The sequence below is a fragment of the Anabrus simplex genome, chromosome 2 (assembly GCF_040414725.1).
Source record: "Anabrus simplex isolate iqAnaSimp1 chromosome 2, ASM4041472v1, whole genome shotgun sequence".
NCBI classification, from domain to species: Eukaryota; Metazoa; Arthropoda; class Insecta; order Orthoptera; family Tettigoniidae; genus Anabrus; species Anabrus simplex.
Genome location: NC_090266.1, coordinates 56,012,998 through 56,035,905, shown reverse-complemented (window position 1 = coordinate 56,035,905; position 22,908 = coordinate 56,012,998). Strand labels below are relative to the sequence as shown.

Below are 22,908 nucleotides of genomic sequence, written 5' to 3'. Positions count from 1 at the left end.
TGTGATGACAGCTTAAGCCCCATGGATGTACCTGCCCAATGACAACTGACCACAGAGCGGAAGCGATAAGTGCATTTCCAAAATGCTAAGCCTGAATTTCATATCGCACCCCATAAATGCAATAGATAACTTTTATACATGTCAATAAATTACAGGATAGGTAACTGTCCTAAGCTGTTTCAAAGGGATTGAAGTTTTTTTCTCTCAGTATTATCATAGTTTATGGGGAATTTGTCTTCAATGGTTGGGTAACCATGTTTATTGTGACCCTGGGGAAGTTAATGTATGAAGTATTTATAAGATCCTAGAGTTGATTAAATGTGAAGCATTGTTATGAAGGGAATTAGTGTTCATTAGCTTATTTTCAGTCAACCATTGTAATGAAGGGGGTTAGTGTTCATTAGCTTATTGTCAGTCATCACCAATTTACAGATTGCTATGAATCGTCAAAAGGTCTTAAAGTTATTTCCTTATTTCTTCACACGTAATACAGGTGACCTCCCAATTTGTAGTTTTAAGACCTGCGACCAGATGATGTGAGGACACGACAACGGGGTGCGAACCAGGATTGATCTAGTAGGCGAGTGTTACGATTAATTTAAATACCTGATGGATAGAGTCTTCTAAATAAACATGCATGTGTTTGAGATATCAGTGTGAGGGTGGGAGCTCATCTCGCGTGTCCATGTTCGCAAGGGTGGATCGAATATAGAAATGTGAATCTCCAAATGATTATATGTTAGTGCGAAGTAATATGCTGCACAACAAATAATGACATCAAGGCTGATAAAATCCAGATTATCAAAGAAGATATATATTCTTTCTTTGATAATAATAATAATAATAATAATAATAATAATAATAATAATAATAATAATAATAATAATAATAATAATAATAATAATAATAGAAATTGCCGTATACAGTGCTGGAGTAGCCCGCTGCTGGGAGCTCCTTGACATATTTGTCTGAGAGAGGGAAAGACTCGGGCGGATTCCTCGCCTGGCCAGCGCTTGGAACATTAGGCAAGGTGTTCTTTTTTTTTTTTTTTCCCTAGTTGTTTTACATCGCACTGACACAGATAGGTCTTATGGCGACGATGGGACAGGAAAGGGCTGGGAGTGGGAAGGAAGCGGCCGTGGCCTTAATTAAGGTACAGCCCCAGCATTTGCCTGGTGTGAAAATGGGAAACCATGGAAAACCATTTTCAGGGCTGCCGACAGTGGGGTTCGAACCTACTATCTCCCGAATACTGGATACTGGACGCACTTAAGCGACTGCAGCTATCGAGCTTGGTGGTGTTCATTTTGTCTCACCATGATATAACATTCACATGCAGGATCGTAGATTACTATCGTCGTTGTAGAATGAATATTTCACGAGATGAAACAATTCCTCCCATTTGTGTTCTTTATTAAATCAAATTGATGCAGGGAATTTCAGGGAAATGTACCCCGGATGTCTGAAGAACATGGGTTCGACCTCATGTGACAGTGATGACCAGGATCATTGTCAGTAACCCTGAAAGGAATGTACCTTCCACATGCATTTTTGTATATAAAATGTGGTTTTCCTTGTATTTCTTTTTCAGGTAATTGCTATTGTTTATGTCATATTGTGTGCTTGTATTATTCGTTGAATGTATTGTCGTGTATGAAAATGTTGTTTGGAATCTGCTTTGTAAAATAGTATTTAAGGATATCCTAGAGAAACAAACATTATGCGACAATATAATAATTCATAAAAATATTCATATAAGAGTTAATATGCTCTGTGATATGATTTTCATGTTCTTGGAAGTGTACTTAATATAGCTTTATTAAACGCCTGAACCACCATGAAACTATAAAACAGGAATAGTGAATAACTGTATTCATTTTACGAGAAGTGCCCTTCATTATGTGTGTTTGTTTAAATTACTCAGTGTGCAGTGATATAATAAGTGTCAGTGAGCATTTGTTCATTAGAAGTGCGAGGCCTCTTCGATAACTTTATGAGTATGAAGTGTTAAGATGCAAATCAGATAAGAGACTAAAGAGACATTTAAGTCACTACCCAGAAAGCTAATGTATATTTCTTTTATGTAAAATCATATTGCATATTTCTCATGTATAATTTTGTACGTTGTTTTTCTCAGTTTATTAAAGGTTATGTTTTTTAAATAAGGAACACCATTTTTAATATTTGGCAGCAAAAACATATACCTCTCATATTTAGATTCAGGATGGACTTCGATGCCGGGGGTTGTTAGATGCCTCATCTAACATACAATCAATCAATCAATACTGATCTGCATTTAGGGCAGTCGCCCAGGTGGCAGATTCCCTATCTGTTGCTTTCCTAGCCTTTTCCGAAATGATTTCAAAGAAATTGGAAATTTATTGAACATCTCCCTTGGTAAGTTATTCCAATCCCTAACTCCCCTTCCTATAAATGAATATTTTCCCCAGTTTGTCCTCTTGAATTCCAACTTTATCTTCATATTGTGATCTTTCCTACTTTTATAGACGCCATTCAAACCTATTCGTCTACTAATGTCATTCCACGCCATCTCTCCGCTGACAGCTCGGAACATACCACTTACATGTTATTTAATTATGTAACAACTATACGTGATAATATAAGTATTGAATAGGTGGAATAAATTAAAACACCTTTATCATTGTTGAACATACCACTTAGTCGAGCAGCTCTTCTTCTTTCTCTCAATTCTTCCCAACCCAAACATTGTAACATTTTTGTAAAGCTACTCTTTTGTCGGAAATCACCCAGAACAAATCGAGCTGCTTTTCTTTGGATTTTTTCCAGTTCTTGAATCAGGTAATCCTGGTGAGGGTCCCATACACTGGAACCATACTCTAGTTGGGGTCTTACCAGAGACTTATATGCACTCTCCTTTACATCCTTACTACAACCCCTAAACACCCTCATAACCATGTGCAGAGATCGGTACCCTTTATTTACAATCCCATTTATGTGATTACCCCAGTGAAGATCTTTCCTTATATTAACACCTAGATACTCACAATGATCCCCAAAAGGAACTTTCACCCCATCAACGCAGTAATTAAAACTGAGAGGACTTTTCCTATTTGTGAAACTCACAACCTGACTTTTAGCCCCGTTTATCAACATACCATTGCCTGCTGTCCATCTCACAACATTTTCGAGGTCACGTTGCAGTTGCTCACAATCTTGTAACTTATTTATCACTCTATAGAGAATAACATCATCCGCAAAAAGCCTTACCTCCGATTCCACTCCTTTACTCATATCATTTATATATATAAGAAAACATAAAGGTCCGATAACACTGCCCTGAGGAACTCCCCTCTCAACTATTACAGGGTCAGACAAAGCTTCACCTACTCTAACTCTCTGAGATCTATTTTCTAGAAATATAGCAACCCATTCAGTCACTCTTTTGTCTAGTCCAATTGCACTCATTTTTGCCAGTAGTCTCCCATGATCCACCCTATCAAATGCTTTAGACATGTCAATCGCGATACAGTCCGTTTGACCTCCAGAATCCAAGATATCTGCTATATCTTGCTGGAATCCTACAAGTTGAGCTTCAGTGGAATAACCTTTCCTAAAATCGAATTGCCTTCTATCGAACCAGTTATTAATTTCACAAACATGTCTAATATAATCAGAAAGAATGCCTTCCCAAAACTTACATACAATGCATGTCAAACTTACTGGCCTGTAATTTTCAGCTTTATGTCTATCACCCTTTCCTTTATACACAGGGGCTACTATAGCAACTCTCCATTCATCTGGTATAGCTCCTTCGGCCAAACAATAATCAAATAAGTACTTCAGATATGGTACTATATCCCAACCCATTGTCTTTATTATATCCCCAGAAATCTGATCAATTCCAGCCGCTTTTCTAGTTTTCAACTTTTGTATCTTATTGTAAATGTCATTATTATCATATGTAAATTTTATTACTTCTTTGGCCTTAGTCTCTTCCTCTATCTCGACATTATCCTTGTAACCAACAATCCTGACATACTGCTGACTGAATACTTCTGCCTTTTGAAGATCCTCACATACACACTCCCCTTGTTCATTAATAATTCCTGGAATGTCCTTCTTGGAACCTGTTTCTGCCTTAAAACACCTATACATACCCTTCCATTTTTCACTAAAATTTGTATGACTGCCAATTATGCTTGCCATCATGTTATCCTTAGCTGCCTTCTTTGCTAGATTCAATTTTCTAGTAAGTTCCTTCAATTTCTCCTTGCTTCCACAGCCATGAATACAGTTCGACCAAAGGTTTAATCCCAACTTTAAATGAAATACCAGAAAAAGCCAGTGTCCTCATAAACGAATTAACTAACTCCATGTCAAATAATAGAACAAAAACACATTCATTACAATCAATCAATCAATACTGATCTGCTTCCATTCAGACATTGTATTTGTGAACTAAGATAATTAAATAATGCCCTGGACCCCTGAATAGGTGCAATACCTACCTTACACACTATATTGTAAATATTTCTGTAGCACTAATACAGTAGTCAAAGATCGTAGATTCCCAGCACACTACAAAATTAAAACACCCACAAAATATTTACACAATGACAGCAATATATTGAGTTACTTTGCCTGTATACAATACATATTTACACAATTTCCACAGTCTCATTTTTTGAAATAAAGATCTCCAGAAATCCTTGCCTGTATTGGCATAAATTGCACCAACACACATAATTTACACAATGACAATGATAAAACAAGGAGATACCTACCCTACGCACTATACTGTGATTAGGCCTACAATATTTTCTGTAACATTAAATTAATACAGTAGTCAAAGATCGTAGATTCCCAGCACACTACAAAATTAAAACACCCACAATATGTTTACACAGTGACAATAATATATTGAGTTACTTTGCCTGTATACAGTACATATTTACACAACTTTCACAGTGTCTCATTTTTTGAAATAATCGAAGATGGTAGTCTGCTATTTGTCCGACTGGTTGGCTGAATGGTCAGCATACTGGCCTTCGGTTCAAAGGGTCCCGGGTTCGATTCCTGGCTGGGTCGGGGATTTTAATTGCTTCTGATTATTCTTCTGGCTCGGGGACTGGATCTTCGTGTCCGTCCCAATACTCTCCTCTTCATATTCACGCAACACACTACACTACCAACCACCACAAAACACGCAATAGTGATTTCATCCCTCCATATAGGGTTGGCATCCAGAAGGTCATCCGGCCGTAAAACAGGGCCAAATCCACATGTGCGACACAGTTTGCACCTGCTACCCCAATGGTGTGGGAAAAGCGGTAGGCAAAGAAGAAGTAGGTAGTCTGCTCTTTAGCACTGTTGGATTTTACATTCAAACTGTCCATTTCCAATCGGTTTACTCGGTCTATAACAGAGCTGTCCACTTTAAACGCTGTAACAAACCACCTAACGTCTATGCTGGCAACAGGTTCAATGAATGATGGTGGTTAAATTTCTTCATCCATATCATCAGCATCATCGTCATTATCTTCATCATCTGCGTTACTTCCTCCTCACAAATTTCTTCAACATCCCGGATGCCTGTAGTGATGATATCATCATCACAACCCACAAATTCGTTGAAAGTGATGGGTACATTACTCGTTACCTGCACCCAGTCATACATGTCCACTCCTGCTTCTTCACATTCTGTCGTTGGTACCCATTTCATTAAATCCAGCCTTAGAAAGCAATCTGAGATAGTTTCCTCAGTAACCATCTTCCAAGCTCCTGAGAGCATATGCATTGCTTGGAGGATGTTCAATTTAAGAACTTCATTCCTGTTAATAAAGGCACGTGCCTTAAGGACAAGAGCTTTCCGATACTTACTTTTCAGGCTATGAATAATTCCTAGATCCAAGGGCTGGAGTCTGCTAGTACAAGTTGCGGAAAAGAGATGTACTTTCACATTCCGTAAAAACGCTAAGTCTGCTGGATGAGCATGACACTTGTCCTTAAAGAGAAGCATCTTCCTGTTTTTAGCACGCATTCATGCATCAAAAGCTTGCAAGAACTTTTTGAATAAGTCCACAGTCATCCAAGTGCTGTTAGTGCTAAAATACTTACACGGCAGCATTTCACTGTTTTTAAAGCAATGTGGTTTCTGGTTCAATAACTATGGAATCCAGTTTGTTGCTGCCATCTGCATTGCTGCATAAGAGAACAGTAATTCTCTGCTTACTCATTCTTCCCCCATGGCATGGCTCTCGTTTAACACTTAAGGTTTTAACGGATATGAGTTGATAAAACAGGCCAGTTTCATCCACACTGTATACATCTAAAAGTTTGAAGTCTTGCAATAGGGATGGCAGCGCTTCTTTTTTCTGGTGTTATACACTTCCGTCACCAATTGCAGCACTCTCTCCCCATACCACCCTACAAGTAATCCCATGTCGTTTCCTGAATCTATCCAGCCATCCATTTGAAGCTTTGAATTGTATAAGCTCAAGTTTTGCTGATATCGTAGATGCTTTTATTTTGATCATTACCCCATCGATTGGTACGTTTTCAGCACGTGCTCCATTGAACCACTCAATCAACTTCGATTCCAATTCTTCGTACGGCGACTTTTTAACAATTTTTTATTTTCACTGTGTTGCTTTAGAACCCCACTGTGTTTCTTGATCCAGAATGTTCTGCTTATTCTTCAATATCGCTGACAATGAAGACTGCACAAGTATCAGGTGTCCAGCCATTTCACGAATGGGCACATTTGAGTTTCTCTCCACTACCTGAATCAAGTCCACTAAAACAATGAAATAGAGCAAACTGACTTAGAGCTGGATAATCCACGCGATACACAACACACGAACTGATGCCAAGTTACGTAAACTGATGCTATAGTCTAATGCTGCTCGACGTACACACTCGAACAGAGCACAGCTGCGTACTGCGTACATGCAAGCAACAAAGTTTCACGAGTGTTTGACCGCTGCGACATCATTAGCCTTTAGGCTGCGCAGTCGGCTAAGTTCGAGCTCACTCGTGCATATAGCGAGGAATCGATACGGAAGATGATCGATCACGTTATATAAACACTGGGGTCAAGTGTATGAATACTGATAATGGAAAAACTAATGCGCCCAAATTTGTCCGTAACAAAGGATGAATCAGTGAAAGGGTTCTTATTGTAACCAAAGGATATTGCACACATTAATATAGGAATTTTCAAAGAGCATAATATATTGTCATTACTTTTATGGGACTGCAGCAGCCGCAATCAGATATGTATCCGAGTCTGACATTCCACTCAAGGCTACGCGTCTGCGCTCTAAATTCCTCTTATGCCTTGAATCATCCTTAGCGAGCCTATGACGTCGTTTCCATATGTTCTTAATGTCCCATAACCATATAACAAATAGAAATAAATACTTGCAAATTTTAAAATTTCCTAACGGTAAATGCAGATTTTGCCGTAATGTTAATTATATTAAATCAAATATATAAAATTGCATTGTTCTTATGGCATAATTTTTGGGACTTGAAAATTTTTCCGTTCAATGCAGGTTTACGTTAAATTGAGGTCCTCCCCCCACTCAATTACGTAGCAACAACATCAATAATTTTAGTCATGTAATAATGTGCTCACGAAAATCACATAGCCCTATCAATATACTCACACTCTTTTTCATGCATCAGACATAACATTAGATTCAACTCTTTAGCCTTTCCCTTGAACCCCTCAAGCATTGGAATAAATGCCTTCACCTTTAGTAACACATCCTCTTCAAAAAACACATTTGTTCTCATTTCGAATGACCTGTGTCACATCAGTCCTTTGACCCACCTTCATTACACAGATTATCATGTGAACCCTATTAATCTTCACTCACCTTTGGACTTTCTCCCCTGATCCCCTCAAGAAATGACATAAAAGCCTTCACCTTCAGTAAACTCTCTACATCAGAAAGAAACATTTGTTCTCATTACGAGTGACATGTATCACACCAATCTTCATTATACAAGGTGCATTCAAGTTATAACACCTCCCGATTTTTTTCTAAGAACTGGAAACAGATATAAACATGCGGTTTGTTTTAAAATAAGTGGGCACTCTTTGTCAATGCCTGACAGATAGCAGCACTGTACGGTACAAAGAATTCTAGCGGCAGCTACGAAAGTGAGGACTGTTTTTTTTTTTTTTTTTTTTTTTTTCAAGATACTTAAAGTGGCAACTTTTTCATTACAAGATCAGTGTGTAATTATTCAATTTCTTCATTTGCACAGTGTGCCAGAGATTGAAATTCATCTTCAGTTGAGTGAGACATAGTGATGGTGTCATGATGTGTCTAATGTAGGTTCGTATGTGCGACAGATCAAAGAAGATAGAAATGTCGTGTGACAAGAAGCCAAGATAATCTCGGCCTCGCACAAGCCAGTCTGACGATATGATCGAGCGAGTGGAGAAAGTTGTTTTTTAGCATCGTCGAATGAGTGTGAAACAGATCGCCTCGAAGGTTGGCATTTCTGTAAAATGCACTGCATGAAAAACGGCCAGAAATGACTGCACGTGTGCTCATTCACCAAAACAAAGCACCAGCGAATCAGGCGAACGTGACACAGCAATTTCTTCATGAAATCAACTTCGAAGGGATTTCTTATGCTCCCTTCTCACCTTGCCTGGCTCCTAGAAACTTTTGGCTGTTTCCAACAATGAAAGACACACTCTGTTGCTGTATATTCAAGAGCCGTGCCGCCATTGCATCAACGATTTTCCAGTGGTCTGAAGAGACCCCGAAAGAAGCATCTGCAGCGGTTATGGTACCATCGAGCAGACGTTGTGAAAAATGTGTACGGTTGCAGGGAGATTACATCGAGAAATGACAAGTTTCATAGTTTTCATGTGATTAGCTAGTGAGGGAAAAAATATACCTCAAGTGTTACAACTTGGGAATGCACCTCATACAATCACATTCATCAACACCACTGACTCCTCTCAGGTTATTATTATGTGATCCCCATTAACCTTCAATCACTTTTCAACCTTAGGTGGACCATCTACACTATCACAAGATGGTGTACGCACAATCACCCAGCCACACCCCCTGCATGTGATCACCCCATCAATCATTGATCCAGAACATACAATGATAACCTACTATTTTGTCTGAAGGTGTGCGCCAACCGTCGACTCCAACTTCTTCGTCCAAGGTGCAGCCACTAGATGTGGAGACAACACTTATGTGGCCCCCGAGTCCTCTCCAAACGCAGTTCCAAACCATGAGTTAACACAATGTCGATGCTCTGCACATTGAAACTTCACACAGTTACGGTTGTTCGCAATTTCTTTATACACCAGCTGTAGGCCGATGGTAAGAAATCATTAGCAGTATCTGCTACAGGTAGGTGCACATCAGCCACTATGCATCGTCCGTGCGGTGCATTAACTGTAGACTAGTAGCAGAGTGCCTACAAGTAATTCTCACATCCTCCCCACAGCAGTGGCACCAAGCCAGTCAACGACAAGCAACTTAGCGGTACTGTCCATTGCATGCGACCTGAAAAGATAAACACAAATTTGTTAACATGCTAGTCTTTGTTACTTTAGACAAAAGATGTGAAAACGAGAAGAATGCTACCCTAATCCCTCTTATCAGCTATCAGTTTCATGAACCGCAATATCCATAGTGTGTAATAGGGACCTGAAAAATTAGCATCTATTTTTCCAAAATTAACATCTATTTACGAAGTTAAAATAATCGCATGGTATTACTTTAACGATTCCAAGTTTATGAAGTGCAATTATTGTCCTTGGTTTACACACAATACAAATTCATTGCTCAAACGAAAGCATTGTCAGTACTTCGGCATTGCTTTTTTTCAAACTGCACCGTCTGTCTGTAACCACTGTGTTGTAATGAGACAACATGTGCTCGCTATCTACATTGTTCGTTGGGGTCCACAACAACTCAAGGCACTATGTAGCAAATATGCTGAATTCTGTCTGAATTGCAGTTAATGCAAGCATGACATCACATTTTTCACTTTCTTTCATTTGGGTTTGAATTGCATGTTTCAGAGAACAGTAATCAGATCAGATATCGTTTCAGAAAAGATCTGTTACTCCAAACAATTTCTCAAGCTCATCTAATTTACAAGTTTTATTCAAGATTATATTTTTTGGATACAAAGCTTGAGAAATTGACACAAAATGCTTATGGTTGGGGTCTTTAGCTCTCAATGTGGCTAGCTTGCACTATGAAGAATGAGCAGCTTTGTCAAATGTCTCTCTACATGCAGCCTGCTGTAGAGGAGTGAGCTTAATCAAAGCATCACTAGTTGCCGCAGAAAAATTCCCCACACAAATGAAGGTAAAACTGGCGTCAGGGTTATGCAGTTTGGGGTAAAGGAGATGAGAGGTACGATACAGAGACCCTTCAAATTCAGTAAGGAGGTCAACCAATCCGGCTGCATAATCTGTGACAAAAACCATGTGGGAGTGAAGCCTATTCACTTCTTGGTCACACAGATCAGTCAGGTACTTAATACCACAGTTGTTGATGTCTTTCACGTAAGACATCTTGAAAAATGTAACAACATCAGTGAACTAAGCACTCAATAGAAGACAGCCTGAAACCAGCTATTCCATCGGGTTATGACAGGTGCAGGAAAAAGCTTTGCTTCCTTTGAAGCACCATACTTTGATGTTAACAATTGTAAATAATTATATTTTCGCTTTCTTGTGTTCAAAAATGCAGACTTTACCATCGCAACCACATGATTTAAATCTGTCATCACTGTGATCCAACTATTGCCAACCAAGCTGATCTTATGTGCCCAGCACTGTACATGCATTAAATGAACCCCTATGACCACACTTAATGTTTCATAACACCGGGTCATGTACGGGGCACTGTCGCCAACAAACACTTTAACTACATCATATGGTTACACTATAATTGCGCAGACCTTCTAAAACAGCACGAGAGTAGTTTGTAGTATTTCCTGCATCAAGATAGTTCACAGAAACAACGTGAAGCTCTCTTTTCGATCTGGCTGGGACTTGGAACATGATGATAAAAACACAACGGCCCATTCTATCTGTAGTTTCATTAGAGTATGTTGATGTTCTTCCCCACTAGAGCCTCAGCTGTTCTTTTCTGGTGGTCAGATGCAACTTCTAGAAAGGAAGAAAGACCGCAAACTACAACAAAATAAGTTAAAATTACTGGATCAATTGGATACAGGTAAGAGAGTTCGATATGGAAATCGCACTCAAATTCGGTATCCTTCAATTTTGCGCGTGGTTTTTATGTTGTAATACCTAAACCGTACCTGGGCAATGCAATCGAAATTCAGTCATTAAATATACTTCACGCAGAGTTCTCACACATGGCAGCTCTTCATTTGAAAACTCAGTAGCTTTCAACTGTGTAAGCACAGAAGATTGCTTTCTTTGAGACGTACTAGAGTAGAACGCAGCCCGGAAGGCGGTTTCGTTGCGCAGAGGGAGACAGAAGTATGAGGTGCGGTGATGCCAATTTGCCTACTCATAACAGCAGGTATGTGCAAACATTTTTTCATCCAGTTATATCTTGAATTCCAAAGCAATGACCTATATTTTTCGTGGGCTTAAACGTTTCCTAAAAGTCCAAATTAATTTTTAACGTCAAACCCCGCGAAAGTGTTGAGGAAAATTTTCGAGATATTAACCCTGACAGTAACACGTCTATAAATATCGCTTTAGTTACACCACACGTTTTGAAGACGTGTCACTCAAAGCCTATTATTTAAAGTTACATTAAAGTTACCAGATGGAATGAACAAAGAATAGAGGTGGTGGAGGGGATAACTCTCCCCTCCTTAAGAGGAATAGATGGCATTCATTCGCACAACACGTCAGAAAAACGTATGGTGTTACTATCAGGGTTAAGGAAGGTAAATATAAGGTGAGAGAAATGAAAGGAGAAGGGCAGAGAGCATAACAGCATGAATGTGTAAACATATTTTTCATCTAGTTATATCTTGAATTCCAAAGCGACGACCTATATTTTTTGTGGGCTTAAAAGTTTCCTGAAATTCCAAATTAATTTTTAACATCAAACCCCGAGAAAGTGTTGAGGGAAATTTTCGAGATATTAAAGAAGTTAAATAGAAGTTGACAGAAATGAAGGCGAAGTGCAGAGAGCATGACAGCATGAATGTGTAAACATTTTTTCTTCCAGTTATATCTTGAATACCAAAGCGATGACCTATATTTTTCGTGGGCTTAAACGTTTCCTAAAAGTCCAAATTAATTTTTAACATCAAAACCCGCAAAAGTGTTGAGGAAAATTTTCGAGATATTAAGGAAGGTAAATGGACGGTCCAGTTTCAATGCCTTAGGATATTTGCCGTTTTTATACATATCAAATATTGTTGTACGCAGAACATTTTTATTGAAATCATTGAGGACCGTCATTGGCTTCTTCCTCTAAGGGTTCTTCTCTGGCGACTTGAACATCGTATTATTTTTATTTCCGAAGCTTGTTTTGTCCTCTGTATTGTTCGCAGGCCGATACCACACGCGAGTGCTGTCTTCTTTTGAAGCGTGGCAACATGGCGTTCCTCACCTTCTCCGCCTATGAACGCCTGCTGCTGCATGCTTACAAAATACAAATACATTTTAAATACTATTTCCCTCGCCTGTTGACGGAATACTTGTCTTTTTTCTCTTCCTGGATCTATCGTACACACGCAAATAGTTCCCTAAATTCGTTGATTATGATATTCACAAATAATACTCGAAACATTCACTCGTGACACGCACAAACAGGCACCTCTTACTGAAATGATTCTATTGGCTCAGCGGAATGCATGTCATACTACAAAGCGCGCGAATGTTACTGCGTAACCCTCTTCTAACCGCCTTCCGGGCTGCGTTCTACTCTAGCAGCAGGGGTTGAACTTTCGTTACAGGGTCGCTTACGCACGTGTTTTTCAGATTTAACGTTTCTCAATGCTATCATTATTTTCCCCCACCCAACTCAGCAATTTCAATACTTGCAAAACACTGTCGCTGAATCTGTGGCATATAAACCATCCTATACTTATTGCCGAGCCCTTTCGTGTGCAGTTTTTGTCGTGCACCCCGTAACCTAAATGATCGCTTGACTTTCTACTCTTCATTAGTTTCAATTTTGAACAACAGGAAAACAGCGCTGCGTCTATGAAGATGACAGGTCTCGATCCACAAACTAGGGACACGCTAGCTCAAGAGATCAAGATGGCGTCCGGTAATGTGAACATGGTTATGTCTACTCCCGAGAAAGTAAGTGTAAAACTTGATGTTGAGTGCAGTAAATGCCGTAAAATAGTTAAAAACGGCACCCTGTGTGATTTGTGCTATCGTTGGTGGCATTTAAAGTGCAGAAACAGGCCCAGGGAGGAAAAAATATATGCAAATGAAGACTGTTTTTGTGAACAGTGCGTTGCGAATGTTATTATCGGTGATGGCGGCCCGAAATCTAAAGATAGAGAGTATGAAGATGCGTTGGAAATTATAAATATTCTGCGAAATGACATTGAGGAACTTAAAGCTGAAAATGACGTACTTAAAGAGAAGATTAATGTGATGGAGAGTAAGTATTTGAACAGTGGATTAGAGCTCGAGTTGGATTCTATTCATGAACCTGTGCGAAGTGAAACAATTAGGCCTAAAAACTGTAGACGATGGGAATCGGTGCCGGTAAAATACCCGGGTTTTAGAAAGCGGATATTGGACGATTTTTACTTTCCTGTTTTAAAGAATAGGTTTGAACCCTTTGCAAGTGGTACTCATGAATCTGTAGGTAACAGCTCTGAGGTAAATTTTTTGGAATGTTGAAGTGAAAGTAATAAGAATCTTGTAAAACCAAGTTGCAAAACCTCGCGGAAATCTGTAAAGATAAGATTTTTTGCCGATAGTCAGGGGAGGAATATTGCTACAGAACTAATTAGAAACAGTAAGCATGATGTTTCTGCTGTGATTAAGACTGGTGCAAATTTTAATGACATAACCTCTGAAAGTCGAAAATACTGTGAACATCTACGAGCAACGGGGGTTGCAGTTTATCTAGCAGGGACTAACGACGTGGGAAGAAATAATGCAAGAAGAATGATCTCTTCCCTGAGATCGAGACTACAGGAGTTGCATCACACCAATGTTGTGGTATTTTCTGTTCCTCACAGGCATGATCTTCCGGCATGGTCTTGTGTTAACAAGGAGGTAAACAAGGTTAATGAAAAACTTTTGAAAATATGTAGGCACTTCAAGAATGTAAGATATGTAGATATAAGTAATTTGGAAGAAGATTTTATACCTGGCATGGTCTGCACCTAAATAGGTTGGGAAAAAGGTATGTTGTAAATAGTATAATAGATGAATATTGAATTTTCACGACCGCATTGTAATCGAAACAGAATTTCAACGTATTAGGTCGTGTTACGTACTACATGTACGTAACACGACCTAGTATAATAGAGTTTGCTAATTCAATTCAAGATGTACAATGTGTAACTGATCCCATTCTTAAAAAAAAGTACATAAAGTGTCCGATATAGGTCGGTCTGTCATGCTAGAGTCGAGGAATGGTATTAATACTCATGGTAGTCTATATAGGTTAGGTTCTTTTAAAACTGTATTGGGGAATAGTGTTAATGTGCAAGGTAGACAGACTAGTAGGTTAGATTCTTATCAGATCACTAAAATCAATGAACCTGTAGAAACAAAAATATCTACTAGTAGGCCTATTGTGGAACATCCAAGATACTGATAGTGACCAGGAAACAGAAATTGATAATAGTTTACTGACTATCCTGCAGGTTAATATTCAATGTGTCAGAAATGAAGTGTTAGAACTAGAACATTTCTGTAAAGCTGAAAAAAATTGATGTGGTATGCATGTCAGAGCATTGGCTCATAGAAGATCAAGTTGAATTCTTTGTGCCCAGTGGGTATATTATGACAAATATGTGTAGAAGTAATAAGAAGAATGGGAGTGCAGGGACTGTTTGAAATTTGTTAAGGTTGACTTAGGACAATACTGTGCAGAATTACAATAGAAAAATGGGAAAGTTAATATCCACCTTTTCAATACAATATATTACGTGAAGGTTTACATTTAAAACATCATGTTTATTTACATATGGTACCGGTTTCGACAATGTTTGATGTCATCATCAGCCAGGACAACTATACAAAGACACATCACATTAATCGTGACTCCTACAGTAATATTACATTAATAGTATTGAATATAAACATGAGTATAATTAAAAAGCATAGGCATATATAAGCTGACAGTCAGTGCGATAAAAGATTGTTTTTTATAAGGTGTACACCTTTAGTTAAAAAGGAGAAAGTAATGAAAGTGAAGTATAATCAGCTTTTAGTGACATATTTTGTCTGTTGAACAGTAGGGTTATGTTTATGAAGGCTTTGTAGCCATGTTTAACATTATAAAAGAAGTAAACACATGCTTAGTTATGAATGTTTCTACATAAAAGTACGTACAGTAAAATCTAGAAAGTAGGTATTCGAAAATGGCTTGAGCTTGGACTTAATAGATTGGATGTCAGAGCACGTTGATGTTGGCATATAAGGATGTCCATTGGTAGATTCTATGTATAAGTTTTTGTACTCTAATTTTGTATGTTTATATCATATTAGTGGATAGAGCATTTTGGATTAAGTGCAGTTCTGTTATGATGGTATTGAAGAGATTCTTGTGCTTTGAGTTGCGAGTACATAGGTTGTTCGAGAAAGATCTTAAACCAAGACGGAACCTCTAAGAAAATATAATCCGCGAATTTAGAATTATGTAACCCAGGAATGTATATTATTAATAAAGGAATAGAAGACTCACCTCGGATGCCAAGCCAGTATTAGATGTGTCAGAGAGGAACCAACGGACTAACTGAAGGTAAATGCGGATCTGCACGAGTGCAGAGAAGGGCGGAGTTTCTAAGTTGGAGGGAGGGGGAGGGCGATAGAGGCGGAACTATAATCAGGTGGGCGCGGAGGGCGGTAGGGGTAATACTTGAGCGTGTTATGTATTGTTTTGAAGACTGATTGATTTTTGGGCATTTTTAGCTTATTTAAAATTTTAATGAACGTGTCAAACAAGATCGTAGGTTTTTCAGAGAGGTCATTGAGATTATAATTAGGGTTATAGTACTAGTCAAGTGATATATAGAATTGTTCTGTTAAATCAAGTGCAGGGCCTTTGTTTATTATTTCGATGATGTCTATGTCTTGGTCTAAGCCTTGAAATTTGTGTTCGTAGTCATTTATATGTTGTCCTACTGCAGAGAATCTTCGGTATTTGATAGCGTTTACATGTTCTGTATATCTAATTTTGAATGATCTACCGGTTTGTCTGAGATAAGTACTGAGGCAGTTGTTACAATGAAATCTATATACACCTGACTTTTCAAATGGGTTGGAAGTATTGAGTTAGAATTGTGTAGAATGTCTAGGTTTCTATTATCGGTTCTGAAAGAGATGTTGATATTCTGTTTCTTAAATATGTTTGTAATTGGCTGGATGTTGTTGTTAAAGGTGAAGGCTGCAAAAGTTTTTGATTAGTAGTTTCTTTAAGAAGGTTAGATTTTGAGCGATGTTTGAACGTGCTAATTATACTTTCTATAAAACTCTTGTTGTAGCCGTTATAGAATGCTATCTTGCGTATGGTATTTAATTCTTTATTGAGGTCTGATTTGGACATAGGTATGTTGAAGGCTCGATATACTAGACTATTGTAAGTTGCCCGTTTATGATTAAGGGGGTGAATGGAGTCATGTTTTATTGTTGTAGCAGTATGCGTAGGTTTTCTGTAAATTTTATATTTGAAGGAAGAGGGGAGCCTAGTGATAGTAAGATCTAGGAAATTAATGGTCTTGTTGACTTCGGACTCTAATGTAAATTTAATGTCTGCATCGATAGTGTTTAAGTGTGCTAAAGTAGTAACTGCGTCTATGGAACGTTGGTCCATTATGATGAATACGTCATCGACATACCTAGACCAGAGATGTATGTTGTTAAAGGTTACGTTACTGTCTATTTTTGTGTATTCTAAGAAATATAGGTATATTTCTGCTAGGATGCCGGATGCAGGTGAGCCCATGGCTAGTCCGTCCTGCTTGTATATTGTTTTATCAAATGTGAAGTAATTATTACTGATTAAAAGCTTCAAAATAGACATGAAGTCAGAAATTTTGAGTTGGCTAAGTTGACTGTGGGTGCGTAAGTTTTTAGGAATAATATGCAAGAGTTTGTCTGGTTTGATACTTGTATACATGTTAGTGATGTCAAATGAGTGTAAAGAGTGATATGGTTGAAGTGCAAAGTCATCTGGCTGTTTGATAAGTTGTATTGTGTTCTTTACAGATTTTTTTGACTGAAAAGTGTAATGTTTTTTAAGGAATTGCTGAATGAATTGTGCTGTTTTATACAGGGGACTAGGTCTATAGTTTACAATAGGCCGTATGGGGACGTCAGTTTTATGTATTTTAGGCTGAGCTTTTACGGTAGGTAATCCTGGGTTCATGTTTATAAGTTTGCTTTTTTCGCTGTCCGTTAGGAGAAAGGATGTATTTTTCAGAGTCTGTTTTAGCTGCCGTTGGATAGCTTGAGTTGGATCTTTATTGATTATTGTAAAAGTGCTATCTGTGAAAAAAAAAATTTGTTTTGGATACGTATTCTGTTTGGTCCATTATTACAGTAGTATTTCCTTTATCTGCCTTCGTAACGATGGTATGAGTATTTTTTATTTTATTTTTGAGTTGAATGATCTTTTTCCTGTTTTCAAGTTGTGATTTGGTTATGTTCGGAGTAGGTGATATAAAGGTTTTCTTAATTTGTTTATTGGCTTCATGTCTGAGCTCGTCCTTTATGTCGTGAGGCATCTTTTTGATCGCCATTTCTGTTTCTATTATTAGTTTTTTAGCAAAATTTGATGGATTATAATTAGGCCAATTGTGTTTTGGGCCTTTAGACAGAATAGCGATCTCTTCATCGTCGAATGTTGCATTAGAAAGATTAATGAATGGGGGATAGAATTCGGTAGGAGAGTGGCTAGCAGTATTCGGGCTGATCGGGTTCTTGGGTAATTTGTTGGTTGTGGAGGATTTGTTAAGAAGGGCTTGGAACTTGTTGTTTAGGGTGGACTGTTTTTGAACTAGCAAAATGGATAATTTACTGTAGACTTTCTCCTGGAAGATATTCCATTGGGAGTCTGATAACAGCGTGGCAACTTCGAGGTGGGTTTCATATAACCGGTTGTTTAAGAGTGATTTTTTTCTTATGTAGAAATTTTAATCCATTTCTAAGCCATAAATCGTTAGGTTTTTGGTGGACTTTATACTGATGGGGTAAAACGTGTTTCTTGTTGTTGTTCTTTAAAAAGTTAGGAGTCAGATCGTGGAAAATGCATTTCTTAATAAAATCTATATCTTTGATTAATTTCCTATTTTGATTCTTAAGTTCATATAATAATGAGCTTTTCTTTTTGCCTGGTTGGCTACACTATTTAACATTACGAATTTCATTCTTCAGGTTCCGTATTGAATCAAGATTCACAATAGAGAAATGGGAAAGTTAATATCCACCTTTTCAATACAATATATTACGTGAAGGTTTATATTTAAAACATCACGTTTATTTACATGTGGTACCGGTTTCGACAATGTTTGATGTCATCATCAGCCAGGACAACTATACAAAGACATATCACATTAATCGTGACTCCTACAGTAATATTACATTAATAGTATTGAATATAAACCTTCACGTAATATATTGTATTGAAAAGGTGGATATTAACTTTCCCATTTCTCTATTGTGAATCTTGATTCAATACGGAACCTGAAGAATGAAATTCTTAATGTTAAATTGTGCAGAATTAGACGGAGAGTTTAGTTGTGTTAAAATAATACATCAGAATCTAATAATTGTAACTTTGTATAGATCTCCAAAGGGCAGTGTGAAAGTATTTCTTGAGAATTTTGAAATAGTTAAGAGAAAATTGTTAAAGTTTAATACTAAAGTAGTTGTCTGTGGTGATTTTAATATAGAAATGGCAAAATTAGACGAACAGTCTTCAGGAATATTTCTTAACCTTTTAAGATCGTTAATAACCTGTACAAACAAAACACCCACATGCAATAATGCATGCATTGATAACATTATTGTCAATTTCTCAAGATGTCAAGCTCGTTGGAGGGTCTTTAGCTGATCATGAACCATTGGTACTTTCTTTTTGCCAGAAGAATTTGTCTTACACAGACAGAAGAACAAATAGGAAGCCTGACATATCATGGATAAGAACACAGAAAGATTGTTATATTAACTTATTCAGGGAAAGATTGAAGAAAGTAAACTGGAATTTTTTATACAAAAATCAAACTGTCAAAGCAAAGGCTGAAATTGCTATTGAAACTTTCTTTAAAACTTATGTTGAATTGTGGCATTCTTGCTCCCCCATGGTAAAGGTCAATAATGTGTGCACAGATAGGAATAAAAAACTTAACTGGTATTCTAATGAACTGACCCAAATAAGGGAAAGGATGTTGATTCTGCATAGAGGTTATAAAAATTCTTGGGTGCAAGGGAGTGTGCAGAAAGATGCATATGAAGTATATCTCAGGTGTAAAAAGTTCTACAGAACTAAACTTGCACATGAAAAAAAAAATCGGTGTGTGAAACATACATTGAAAATGCATCCAACAAATGCAAGGCAGCTTGGGATATTATAGCGCAAGAGAATACTCCTAATTATACACATGATATATTACTGAATCCAGATACTATGAATGATTACTTTTTGAACACAGTGAAAGAAATAGGTGATAAAGTTAACCAACAGGTACATCTGCTATCATTGGGCCTGGTCCACATCAATTAGGACATACTTTCCAATGGGTTGACATTACGTCAAATGAAATCATAAAAACAGTCTCAAAATTATCTAATTCTAGAAGTATGGACTGTTATTGGCTGTACAATTACATTATTAAACAAACAATACATTTGATTTGTGAACCACTAGCATTTAGTATCAATAAATGTTGAAAGATTGGGTTTTTCCTGAATATGCTTAAAATTTCAAAAGTTACTCCGGTCTTCAAAAGTGGTGACAAACATCTTCCTCAAAATTACCGTGCATTCTCAATTGTTCCCATATTATCTAAAATAATTGAATCGGTTATTTATAGTCAAATTAGTAACTACTTTGAAAATCATGCCCTGTTGTCTAGTAATCAATATGGATTCCGACAGGGTAAAAGTACTACCTCTGTGGTTCTGGAAATTGTCAATCAAACTTTAACAGCCTTTGAAAATAGGAAAAGGGTTTCTCTAGTTTTATGTGATTTGAGTAAAGTATTTGACTGTATAGATCATGACATTTTTTTTAGAAAACTTCAGTATTATAGCATAAATAGTCCCACTTTGGATGTAATTAAGATGTATTTAAGTAACAGATGTCAGTTTGTTGCAATTAGAAATAGACATTCCACATTGAAAGATGTTATTACAGGCATTCCACAAGGATCTGTACTTGGCCCATTTCTCTTCAATATTGCTGTTAATGACCTACAACAAAATGTTATGTCACAATCAGTTGTAGCATATGCAGATGACACAACACTAATCAACATGCATCAGGACGTATTAAATCTCCAAGAGATGCCACAAGAAGCTCTTAGGACTGCAGTGAAATGGTTTTCATCTAATAAACTACTCTATGAGAATAAAACCCAACATATTCTGTTAGGATTGTCCAATAATACAGAAATTCAGTCAGACAAGCTACTGGGTATTCATATTGATACCAAATTAAGCTGGGAAGTACATGTCAATCCTATCTGTAAAATGGTATCACGGGTCTCATATCTTATGTGGAAACTGAGGGAATTAGTAACAGCAGACTATCTGAGAATGGCACATTTCATATGGGCTGCTATTGTGGGGACATTCATCTTATGTCCATAATGTATTGCTAGTACAGAAGAAGCTTGTTCGTGTAATGTGTAAAGCTGGTTCTTCTGAGTACTGTCGTCGCCATTTTATCAGGCTTAAAATATTAACAGTTATAAATCTATAGAAATGAAAACTGTTAATACTGACTTTTATCAATCAATCAATCAATCAATCAATCAATCAATACTGATCTGCATTTAGGGCAGTTGCCCAGGTGGCAGATTCCCTATCTGTTGCTTTCCTAGCCTTTTCCTAAATGATTTCAAAGAAATTGGAAATTTATTGAACATCTCCCTTGGTAAGTTATTCCAATCCCTGTAGTATTGGATGACAAAACCTATTTCATGTAAATGATCAATGGTAAATTAATATTTTTATTCTTATTCTTGTCTCCTTATTTCTGTGACACTCGATTTACATTTCGATAATAATCGATACAGATCTTATTCCCCTTGCTATTCCCATTGTAAATATCGCATAAAGTCAGATAGCAGCAATCGATCAGCTACTTTTCTTCATAGATCGAAACGGTCAAAAAATTTGAGTATTTCTGAAGATTTTGCCAAAATATGTTGTTTTTGCCAATAAAATAGCACATTTTCGCAGAATTCGCAGCAAAATCACATATTCATACTAATTTTGCATTTTGGGTCACAATTCGCATTTTGCCGCATTTCTATTTATGCATCAAAATGATTTTTTTCTACATTAGAATTAATGTAGGCATGGATTCAGTACAAGATTCAAAAATTCACATTTATCACAAATGTGATTTTTTCAGGTCCCTAGTGTGTAATTATTTGTATGACTCATTAGCGCTGCTACCATACAAGATATCAATACATAATCTTGAGCTAATGGCACAGATGCAAACAGAATACATGGGTGAAAGAAAATGTACCTGCAAGGAACGTCGCTTTCTCACGTATGTCGAGCAGGATTTATAATGGTTATGTAGAGCTGTTCTGTGATTGCTCTCATAGTCAACGGTTCGGTTTCTACAAGCATGCTATTCTGATTGTGCGGTCAAGGTCAACCAACTTAGCGGTAATGTCCATGAAACTCGACCTGAAAAGAAAAAAACACACATCTGTTAACATGATAGCCATTGTTACTTTAAACAAAACATGTGAAAACATAAACAATGCTAACATAATCTCTCTTGTCAGCTATCATCACTTTTAAGAACCGCACTCTCATAAGTGTGTACTGGCCAGCTGATGGTTGTATATACTGTCTGTGTTCGATTGATATTTTAATGTTTACTCCTTCTAGAGCATTACTTGGTGAGAAGATGGCAGACCATGAAGTTGACTGTGTAGCAGTAACTGGAGAAAAGTGTAAAGTAAGGCTTGTGGCTTGTAAAGAGGTAAGACAGTGATGCAGGAATGTGTTCTGCATGCAGTGTCAAGAAAAATAATGAGAACGTCGTAATTACATGGACGAAAAGGTGATGAACACATGAAAACAAAAACATGATGGACACATGACCTTCGATGAAGTTGCTGCTAAGCATATGGATACTATAGTTCACCAAATCACGTCGGAGCTCACTAATAAGGAGGAAATTATTAGAATATTAAAAAGAAATATACAAAGAGTACACGAAGAAACTCATTATCTTCAGAATCGAGAAGAGAAGAAAGATCGATACAGGACAGTTTGGCAAGCACCAAAAGTGAATACAGCCCCAATGAAAATATGCAACTTAAGTTACGCATCGCCCATACAACAGCAAATCGTTTTGAATATCTTTCTAATTCGGAAGAAGATATTGCACGATAGTTGAATGCATGGGAGAGATTCCTAATAAACAGAGTAAAACTAAAGGGGGTACAACAGAATAGTTGTGTTGCTATTCTAGGAAATACTATGGTCAGTAATGTGAGTAGGAATACGAAGATTTCCAGGTTAGTCAACTTACTCGGAAATTTGAT

General features: G+C 37.3%; 1 protein-coding gene across 2 annotated transcripts in view; it reads right to left on the bottom strand.

The window, feature by feature from the left end:
* Window positions 1-22,908, bottom strand: part of LOC136863873 (probable splicing factor, arginine/serine-rich 6) — a 295,188-nt gene that overhangs the window by 4,079 nt on the left and 268,201 nt on the right. For both annotated transcript variants that reach the window (XM_067140233.2, XM_067140235.2), the window contains 2 exons: window positions 21,873-22,039; window positions 9,132-9,530 (listed from right to left, as the gene is read on the bottom strand). In XM_067140233.2, the coding sequence (XP_066996334.1) occupies window positions 21,970-22,039 (70 nt within the window). In that variant the 3' untranslated portion in view covers window positions 9,132-9,530; window positions 21,873-21,969. The remainder of the gene's footprint in view (window positions 1-9,131; window positions 9,531-21,872; window positions 22,040-22,908) is intronic.